General features: G+C 55.0%; 1 protein-coding gene across 1 annotated transcript; it reads left to right on the top strand.

The window, feature by feature from the left end:
- The first annotated feature begins 651 nt into the window (after positions 1-651).
- LOC138737330 (proline-rich protein 36-like) lies at positions 652-10,087 on the top strand. The gene is made up of 5 exons (XM_069888085.1): positions 652-2,895; positions 7,449-7,493; positions 9,430-9,576; positions 9,763-9,932; positions 10,000-10,087. Exons 1-5 carry the CDS (start codon positions 652-654, stop codon positions 10,085-10,087), a joined length of 2,694 nt encoding a protein of 897 aa, XP_069744186.1.
- Positions 10,088-11,107: the final 1,020 nt, after the last annotated feature.

Raw genomic sequence — 11,107 nt, 5'->3', positions numbered from 1 at the left:
CCCTCCACCATTCACTCCACACCACCACTTTGTCTCTCCTCTCTGCACCATTCCCTCACATCCCTCCTCTCTGCACCACCACCCTCCTCGCCGCACCACCACCCACCTCGCCGCACCACCACCCTCCTCGCCGCACTACCACCCTCCTCGCCACACCGCCACCCTCCTCGCCGCACCACCACCCTCCTCGCCGAACCACCCCCCTCCTCGCCGCACCACCCCCCTCCTCGCCGCACCACCCCCTCCTCGCCGCACCACCACCCTCCTCGCCGCACCACCCCCTCCTCGCCGCACCACCACCCTCCTCGCCGCATCAACCCCTCCTCGCCGCACCACCCCCCTCCTCGCCGCACCACCCCCCTCCTCGCCGCACCAACCCCCCTCCTCGCCGCACCAACCCCCCTCCTCGCCGCACCACCCCCCTCCTCGCCGCACCACCCCCTCCTCGCCGCACCACCCCCCTCCTCGCCGCACCACCCCATCATCCTTCCTCTCTGCACCACCCACTCCACCCTCCTCTCCGCACCACCCCACCATCTCTCCTCTCTACATCATCCTCTCTTTTCTGTGCACGACCCCCTTGTCCCTCCTCTGCGCACCAACCCCTCTCCTTCCTCTCCACATAACTCCCTCTTCACTCCTCTCCACACCATGAGCCTTCTCCCTCCTCTCCGCACCACATGCTCCCTCCTATCCACACCACCTACCTCGAACCTCTCCGCAGCAGCCAATCCCGTCTCTCCGCAAAACCACCCTAGCCTTCCTCCTCTCTGCACCACCATCTCCTCCCACCTGTCTGCCCCACCATCTCCATCTCCTCTCAGACCCACCATCTCCATCTCCTCTCAGACCCACCATCTCCATCTCCTCTCAGACCCACCATCTCCATCTCCTCTCAGACCCACCATCTCCATCTCCTCTCAGACCCACCATCTCCATCTCCTCTCAGACCCACCATCTCCATCTCCTCTCAGACCCACCATCTCCATCTCCTCTCATACCCACCATCTCCATCTCCTCTCAGACCCACCATCTCCATCTCCTCTCAGACCCACCATCTCCATCTCCTCTCAGACCCACCATCTCCATCTCCTCTCAGACCCACCATCTCCATCTCCTCTCAGACCCACCATCTCCATCTCCTCTCAGACCCACCATCTCCATCTCCTCTCTGCCCCAGCATCTCCATCTCCTCTCTGCCCCAGCATCTCCATCTCCTCTCTGCCCCAGCATCTCCATCTCCTCTCTGCCCCAGCATCTCCATCTCCTCTCTGCCCCAGCATCTCCATCTCCTCTCTGCCCCAGCATCTCCATCTCCTCTCTGCCCCAGCATCTCCATCTCCTCTCTGCCCCAGCATCTCCATCTCCTCTCTGCCCCAGCATCTACATCTCCTCTCTGCCCCACCATCTCAACCCTCCTCTCTGCCCCACCATTTACTCCCTCCTCACCGCCCCAACATCTCCTTCCTCCTCTCCGGACCACCATCTCCTCCCAACTCACCGCATCACCATCTCCTCCCTCCTCTCCACAACACCCCCTCCTCTCTCCTCTCCACACCACGCCCTATCCTGCCTCCTCTCCACAACACCATCTCCTCCATCCTCTCCGCAACACCATCTCCTCCCTCCTCTCTTCCCCACCCTCTCCTCCCACCCCTCTGCACCACCACCCTATCATCTCTCCTCTCTGAACCAACTCCTCTTCTCCCTCCTTTCCGCACCAACCCCTCTCCTCTCTGCCCCACCCTCTCATCCCTCCACTCTGCCCCACGCTCTCCTCCCTCCTCACTGCCCCACCCTCTCCTCCCTCCTCTCTTCCCCACCCTCTCCTCCCTCCTATCTGCACCACCTCCTCGTTCTCCTCTCCTCACCAACCCCTTCCTCCTCTCCACACCAAGCCCCTCCACACTCCTTTCTGCACCAAACTCTCAACCCTCCTCTCCGCACCACCCACTTGTCTCCCTCCTCTCCGCTCTACCACCCTTTAACCTCATCTCTCTAACACCCCCTCTGCTCCCTCCACTCTTCACCACCACCCTCTCTCCCTCCTCTTTGCACCACCCTCTCCTCCCACCTCACTGCACCACCACCCTATCATCTCTCCTCTCTGAACCAACTCCTCTTCTCCCTCCTTTCCGCACCAACCCCTCTCCTCTCTGCCCCACCCTCTCATCCCTCCACTCTGCCCCACGCTCTCCTCCCTCCTCACTGCCCCACCCTCTCCTCCCTCCTCTCTTCCCCACCCTCTCCTCCCTCCTATCTGCACCACCTCCTCGTTCTCCTCTCCTCACCAACCCCTTCCTCCTCTCCACACCAAGCCCCTCCACACTCCTTTCTGCACCAAACTCTCAACCCTCCTCTCCGCACCACCCACTTGTCTCCCTCCTCTCCGCTCTACCACCCTTTAACCTCATCTCTCTAACACCCCCTCTGCTCCCTCCACTCTTCACCACCACCCTCTCTCCCTCCTCTTTGCACCACCCTCTCCTCCCACCTCACTGCACCACCACCCTCTCCTCCCTCCTCTCCGCACCAACCCCTCTTCTCCCTCCTCTCCGCACCAACCTCTCTTCTCTCCGCACCAGCCCCTCTCCTCCCTCCTCTCCACACCAACCCCTCTCCTCCCTCCTATCCGCACCAATCCCTCTCCTCCCTCCTCTCTGCCCCACCCTCTCCTCCCTCCTCTCTGCACCACCTCCTCGTTCTCCTCTCCTCACCAACCCATCCCTCCTCTCCACACCACCACCCTTTCTGCCCTCTTCTCCGCACCACCTTCTCCTCTCTCCTCTTCACACCACCTACCTCCACCCTCCTCTCCGCACCACCCTCTGCTCCCTCCTCTCCACACCACCACCCTCCCCTCCTCTCCGCACCTACCCCTCCATCCTCTTCTCCGCTCCACTCCCTCAACCCGCCTCTCCACACCACCCTCCTCCCTTCTCTCTGCATCATCCCTCTCCACCCCTTTGACCCTCCTCCCCGCACCATCCCCTTTCATCCCTCCTCTCCGCACTGCTCCTTCTTCCCTCCTCTCCGCACCACCCCCTATCCGTACTACCTTCTTCTCCCTCCTCTCTACACCACCTACCTCCATCTTCCTCTCTGCACCAGAACTCTCCTCCCTCTTCTCTGCATCACCACTCTATCCTCCCTCCTCTCCGCATCACCACCCTATCCTCCCTCCTCTCCGCACCAGTCCCCTCCACCATCCTCTCCACACCACCCTTGCTCCCTCCTCTCCCCACCACCACCCTTTCTGCCGTCTTCTCCACACCACTTTCTCCTCCCTCCTCTCCACACCACCACCCTCTCCTCTCTCCTCCCCTCACCTACCCCTCCTCCCTCCTCTCTGCATCACCCCTCTCTTCTCCACCACTTTTTCCCTCCTCCCCGCACCATCTCCTCTCATCCCTCCTCTCCGCACTGCTCCTTCTTCCCTCCTCTCCGCACCACACCCTATCCATACTACCTTCTTCTCCCTCCTCTCCACACCACCTACATCCACCTTCCTCTCTGCACCAGACTCTCCTCCCTCTTCTCCGCATCACCCTATCCTCCCTCCTCTCCGCACGAGTCCCCTCCACCCTCCTCTCCGCACCACCACCCTTTCCGCCCTCTTCTCCAACTTTCTCCTCCCTCCTCTCCACACCACCACCCTCTCCTCCCTCCTCTCCTCACCTACCCCTCCATCGTCCTCTCTGCACCACTCCCTCCTCCCTCCTCTCTGCCTCACCCCTCTCTTCTCTCCACTCCTTTGTCCCTCCTGCCCGCACCATCCCCTCTCATCCCTCCTCTCCGCACTGCTTCCTCTTCCCTCCTTTCCGCTCTATCCCCTCTCCTTCCTCCGCTCCGCACCACCCCCTCTCCTCCCTCCTCTCCGCACCATCTTCTCTTCCTCCTTCTCTGCACCACCCCCTTGTCCCTCCTTTCCATACCATCCTCTCTCCACCCTCCTCTCTGAACCACCCCCTCCACCCTCCTCTCCACACCACACCCTCCTCCCTCTTCTATGCATCACCCCCCTCATCCTCCATCCTCTCCATACCATTGAATACATCCTTGAGTCTTGAACAATATTTATGAGCGGATTGATCTCCAATCCTTTTATCTGCAGCAACCTTATCCCATCCCACTGTGATGCAGCAGGCCAGGATGCTCTTGATTGATCTTCTCTCCCCTCCCACTCCCTCCCCCCACATCCCCCTCCTCCAAATTCATTATCTCCCCCAGTCTCGTCAACTCCTCTTTCTACCCCTCTCCCATCCTGCCCACCTGCCCGTTCCTCCCTCCCCACCCCCTCCCCTTCAACCTTCCTCTCCTCACTCTTCTCCTCCCCTTTACCCTTGCCCTCCCTTCTCCCCTACCATTCCTCAATCTCACTTCCTCATCCATCCCACCTGACCTCCCCTCCCTCCTATCCTCCCTTCTCCTTCCTCTCCCTCCTCACTCTCCTCACCATCCTCTCCTTCCCTTCCACCCTCACTCCTCCCTTCCTGTTCCTCTCCTCCCTCCCCTTTCTCGCCCTCCCACCCCCTCCCTGTCCTCCCCCACTCCACCCTTCATTGCCCCAATCCTCCTTCCCTCATCATTTTTCTCTCTTCCTTCCCTCCTATCCCTTCCCATCCACCTTCCCTACCCTCCATTCCTATTCACTCCACCTCCACCCTCCCCTCTCCTCCCATCCCTCATCTCATTAACCCCTCTCCCATATTACACCACTTGCACCCCTCCATCCTGCACCCTGACTCACCCACCTCCCTCCTGCCCACTCATCACATCTCTTCCCCTCTCCACTACCCCATTCTCACTACTCCCCACCTCCCCCTCTCCCTCCCCCTCACTCCCCACCTACCCCTCTCTCCCTCTCATCCTACCTTCAGCCCCCCTCTCCTCATCCCTCCTCTCTCCCTTTACCCCCTCGTCCTCCTCTTCTCCTGCCATTTCCACCCCTTCCCCATATTTCTTCACCAACTGACCCCTCACTCCTGGCCCATCCATCACCTACTGACCCCACACCCCTGGCCCACCCATCACCTACTGTCTCCTAACCCTGAACCCACCCACCACCTACTGACCCTTCACCCCTGGACCACCCATCACCTACTGTCCCCTCACCCTGACCCACCCATCACCTACTGTCTCCTAACTCTGAACCCACCCACCACCAACTGACCCCTCACCCTGACCCACCTATCATGTACTGACCCCTCACCCTGACCCACCCATCACCCACTGACCCCTCACCCCAATCCACCCATCACCTACTGACCCTTCAGCCCAACCCACTCATGTGGATCACATGTAGATGGATCCACTCAGGTTGAGAGGAATGTGGACAACTGGGACATTTGAGCCAATCCAGCGATGGGCTGGATTCAGAGGGATGTGGGGCCATTTGCAGAGAGGTGAAAATTTTTGGCTGACCTGGGCAGGTTGGGCAGTGACTCTGAGTGACTCTGTGATACAATGACTTCTTGGCCAGTGAGAAAGATCCTTCTCTGAGCCACCCAGCAGCTTATCTCAGGCCGGGCAGACAGTGAGAGAGAGAGTGGAGGGGGTAGGAAGGAGCTGCAAAGGAGTGGCTTGGAAGCTCCATGGTGGCTGCAGAATGAAGCCTCCTGTAAGGTCATGAAAGGACAAGGTGGAGGGGGATTAATGAAGGGGAAGGGAGTGGGAAAATGGAGAGTAAGGGGATGGAGGATGAGTGGTAGGGTAGGGGGAAAGGAAGGGAGATGGAAGGAATGGTAAAAAGGTTAGAGGCAGGATGGGACAGCGGGTGGGGAGGGAGGAGAGATTCTGGGGAGGGTAATTGAGTGGCGGGGAATGAGAGGGAAGAAAGGGGAGGAGAGAGGGTTTGGGGAAAGAGGGGACAGGGAGGGATAAGGGAGGGGGAATGGGAGTGAGTGGGTGTCGAAGGGTATGGACAAGGAAACAGGAGGGGAGGGAAGGAGAGTATGAAGGGCAGGGAAGGAGAAGGGGATTTAGTAGGGTGAGGGTAAGGGCAATGGAGAGACGGGAAGGGGAAGGGATTAGGGGGTAAGTGGAGGGGATGGGGAAGTGGAAAGGGAATGAAGGGGGAGGGAAGGAATGGAGGAGAAGGGAGAGAGGGAATGGAGGGGATTGAGAAGGGGAGGGAGGGAATGAAGGGGATGGGGAGGGGAGGGAGGGAATGGAGGGGATCATAAGGGGAGGGAGGGAACAGCAGGGAGGGGAATGGGGAGAGAGTGGGAAGGTGGAAGCGGAGAAGAGCCAGAAGGGAACTGGGGTAAGAAGGGGAAGTTCCTCGGCCTGACAGATGAGATGTTGTGGGGAGTGGTGAGAAGGGTCTTTCAGTCTGACAGCTGCTACCCAGATAGCGTGAGGTGTGGACACAGCCTGCTGAGGTCAGGAATGGGAGAGTGGGGTTGGAGAGGTTTGCACCATGTTGAAACCTCCTCCTGGCTGGTTGGGCGAGGCCCATGGGAGAGTCTTATCTCTGTTGGACAGACCCTGTGCTAGGGGTGTGCATGGCCAAGGCTCAGATCCTTCACAGCATAGAATATAGTGTTTGTTCGCTACACGGGCACCCCCCTCACACATCCTACTCCCCACACCAACTCCCCACTCCCCACTGATGGAAACAAAGACCAGTCAGTCCTTGTTTGGAGTTCGATAGGGGACGCAGAATTGAGGACAGGTAGGGTTCAATCCGGGCGGGGTTGTGTGAGGTTTTTCGGGGTCAGGTGGGGGGGGGGTGGTGGGCAGTGGTCAGATATTGGGGCATCCACTTATAACAGAGATGCGAAGGTATTTCTTCTGCCAGAGGCTGGTAAATCTGTGCAATTTGTTGTAACAGGCAGTTGTGGAGACCAGGTCATTGGGTGTATTTAAGACAGAGATTGATAAATTCTTGCTTTGCCAGGGCATCAAGGGATATGTGGAGAAGGCCAGGCAGTAGGGCTGAGTGGGGAAATGGATCAGTTCATGATTGAATGGTGGGTCATCACTCAATGGGCCAATTGGCCTATTTCTGGTCTCATGTGGTTTGAACTCCTGGGCCTATGAAATTCATGTTTTCTCTCTCTCTCTCTCTCTCTCTCTCTCACACACACACACACATACATACCCACCCCACATACACAACACACCCTTTTCTGTCTTACAAACCTCTCCCTCACATACAATCTCTCCCATAGACACTCACTCTCACATACACTCTCACACACACACTCACTCTCTCTAACACTCTCTCTAACACTCTCTCTAACACTCTCTCTTACCCTCACCCTCTCCCTCCCTCCCTCTCCCTCCTTCCCTCCCTCTCTCCCTCCCTCCCACACTCACTCCCACACTCTAACACTCTCTCACACATACTCTCTCACACATACTCTCTCACACAGTCTCACACACACACTCTCACACACTCTCTCACACAGTCTCACACACTCTCTCCCTTACCCTCTCCCTTACCCTCTCCCTCACCCTCTCCCTCACCCTCTCCCTCACCCTCTCCCTCACTCCCTCACTCCCTCCCTCCCTCACCCTCCCTCCCTCCCACACTCCCTCCCACACTCCCTCCCACACTCCCTCCCACACTCCCTCCCACACTCCCTCCCACACTCCCTCCCACACTCCCTCCCACACTCCCTCCCACACTCCCTCCCACACTCCCTCACACACTCTCCCTCACACACTCTCCCTCACACACTCTCCCTCACACTCTCTCCCTCACACTCTCTCCCTCACACTCTCTCCCTCACACTCTCTCCCTCACACTCTCTCCCTCACACTCTCTCCCTCACACTCTCTCCCTCACACTCTCTCCCTCACACTCAACTCCCTCACACATTCTCACACTTTCACACACATGCATACACACACAAACACACACCTCTCTTTCTGTCTCATCGACCCAACTCTTTCACACACATCATCTCTCTCACTTACACCCTTCTATCTCTCTCTCTCCTTACACACTCACACATTCACATTTTCTTTCTCACTCGTAGACTATTTTCTAAATGTGTAGAGAATTCAGAAAGTGGAGGCCCAAAAGGCCTTGGGATCCCAATGCAGGATTCCCTAAAGGCTAACTTGCAGGTTGAGTCTGTTGTAAAAAGGGCAAATCAGTGTGTGCATTCATTTTGAGAGGACTTGAACATAAAAGCAAAGATTTAAAGCTGAAGCTTTACAAGGCATTTGTCAGACCACATTTGGAGTTTTGTAAGCTGTTTCAGCTTCTGTTTCTGGAGGGCATTTCAGTGATAGGGTATAGGGGACTAGAGGGTGTCACAAAAATAGGGCAGGTTATTGGAGGGGGTCCAGAGCAGGGCTGGATTACCCCAACACCACGCCTTGTCTTTGTAACCTTCTCTGGTCCCCTACACCCCGGTCACTGAAATGCCCTCCAGTCCCCTACACCCTTCTCTGTAACTGTAACCCTCTCTGGTCTTGATACCTTTCCCTGTCTCTAACTCACTCTGGTCCCTTATACCTCTCCCTGACTCTGTAATCCCCTTCCTCAGGTCCCCTACACCTCTCCCTGCCTTTGTAACACTCTCCAGTCCCCAGCACCCTTCCTGGCCTTTGTAAACCCCTCTAAACCCTTTCCCTACACTACTCACTGTCTCTATACCCCTTGCACCTGATCTTGTCTCTGGAACTGCTTCTGGTCACATACACTCCCCCCATAACCCCATCCAGTCCCCTGCACCCCTCCCTGTCCGCTTAATCCCTTCCTTCACATGCACCCCTCCCTGTCACACATGCTAGAAGCTTTCACCTACACCCCTCGCTGTCTCATAACACTCCTCCTTGACCCCTCCCTGTCTCTGTACCGCCCCCCCAAGAACGCTACACCACTCCCTGTCTCTGTAAACCTGTCCCCTGCACCCCTCCCCATCTCTGTAAACCCTTCCGGTCCCCTGCATGTCACCCATCTCTGTTAATCCCTCTGGTCCCCTGTACCCATCCTTGTCTCTGTAACCCCCACTCCTCTCCAGTCCCCTACACCATTTCCTCTATCTGTAAAGCCTTCTCTGGTTCCCCACCCTTGTCCCTATCTCCGACAGTAAAGCACACCCCTCCTTACTCCCTCTGGTGCCCTACTCACCGCCCTGTCACTGTGACCCTCCCCACCCACTCTAGTCCCCTACACCCCTCCTGTCTCCAACCCCTTCGGTCCCCTACTCCTCTCCCTATCCCTATAACTCCACCCTCAGGTCCCCTACACCCACCTGATTTTGAAAACCCCTTCTGTCCCCTGTATTGCTCCTGCACTCCTTCCTTAATTTTTCCCCTACACCCCTCTCTGTACCTCTTTCACTCCTCCCTATCACTGTGACCTTCTCCAGTCTCCTACACCCCTCCATGTCTCTGTAACCCACTTTGGTCTGCTACACCAAAGGCAGAGCTAATGGATCTGAAGTGGATCTTAATTAACATCTGTAGTCAGGAAAATGCTTGAAACTCATTAAGGTTGAAACAGTGAGGCATTTCGGACGAAGGGGCTCCATCAGGCAGATGCAGCATGGATTCAGAAAGGACAGGTCTTGTTTGACAAGCTTACTGGAGTTCTTTGAGGATATAATGGGTGCAGTAGATAGAGGGGAACAGTTGATGTTGTATATTTGGATTTCCAGAGGCATTTCATAAGGTGCTGCTCAAGAGGCGTATCAATGAGATCCAGATGAAAAGAGTTGAGGGAAGTAGATTGGCGTGGATTGTGGATTATTTAACTGACAGAAGGTAAATGTCAGGATAAATGGGTGTTTTTCTGATTAGCAGTCAGTGGTAAGTGGGGTGCCGCAGAGGTCTGTGCTGGGCCTGCAGCTGTTTACCATATACATTAATGACTTGGAAGAGGGGACAGAATATAGTGCAGCCAAGTTTGCAGATAAATTGTGTGGAAAAGCCAATTGTACAGAAGATGTGGATAAGGATATAGCTGTTAGGTGAGTGGTCAAAAGACTGGCAGATGGAGTGCAATGTTAGTAAATGTGAGGTTATCCACATTGGCAGGAAAATAGAAGAGCAGATCATTATTCAAATGGTGAAAAACTGCAGCAGGCGCTGTAGTGCAGAAGGACACAGGAGGGCTTGTACATGAATTGCAAAAAGTTGGGTTGCAGGTACCACAGATTATTAAGAAAGCAAATGGAATGTTGGCCTTCATCACTAGAGGGATTGAATTCAAGAGCAGACAGGTCATGCTGCATCTGTGCTGGTGAGGTCACGCCTGGAGTTCTGTGTCCAGTTCTGGATTCCATACTTGAGGAAGGATATACTCAAGGTTGATCCCAGAGATGAAGAGGTTGACTTATGAGGAGAGACTAAATAATCTGGGATTATTCAATACTCGATTGAATTCAGAAGAATGAGAGGAGATCTATAGAAACATATAAAATTATGAAAGGAATAGGTAAGATAGAGGCAGTAAAATTGTTTTCATTGGTAGGTGAGACCAGAACTAGGGGACAAAACCTCAAGATTCAGGGGAGTAGATTTAAGATGCAGATGAGGAAAACTCTTTTTCCCAGAGAGTGAATCTGTGGAATTCAATTTGTTTGGTTAAAAAATCTTTTTGAAAGCTAATTAAAAGGCTTATTTTGTGTGTGTGGAAACAAAACAGCAGCAATTGTGTTTGGTAAATGTTTGGAAATATTAATCTGTGTAACAATGTTTAACAATGATGTTGGATATGTTTTAAAGTAGGGGGAGGGGAACCAGACTGATAAGGAAATGGATAGGAAGGAGAACATAGGGGTAGTTCGAATAGTCTGTGAAATCTCAAAGCTGCAGGGAGCAAAGAGGGATAGGAGAGTTTCAGAGAGGATGTCAGGTAGCAAATTGGAGAGAGCAGGGTGGTAGAGTTTCAAGGTATTGTATATGAATGCACGGAGTATAAGGAATAAAATGGATGAGCTTGAGGTGCAAATGGACATTGGTCATTATGATGTTATTGGAATAACGGAGATATGGCTGCAGGAGAAACAGGATTTGGAAATTAATGTTCCAGGATATATGTCCTATCGAAAAGACAGAAAGTTAGGTAGAGGAGGTGGAGTGGCTCTGTTGGTGAAGAATGAAATTCAGGCGATGGAAAAACATTGAATCGGGTGGAGTAGTC

This window comes from Narcine bancroftii, chromosome 6 (assembly GCF_036971445.1).
Source record: "Narcine bancroftii isolate sNarBan1 chromosome 6, sNarBan1.hap1, whole genome shotgun sequence".
Taxonomy (NCBI): Eukaryota; Metazoa; Chordata; class Chondrichthyes; order Torpediniformes; family Narcinidae; genus Narcine; species Narcine bancroftii.
The sequence above is the reverse complement of the archived record's forward strand: the minus strand, read 5'-3'. Positions and strand labels throughout refer to the sequence as shown.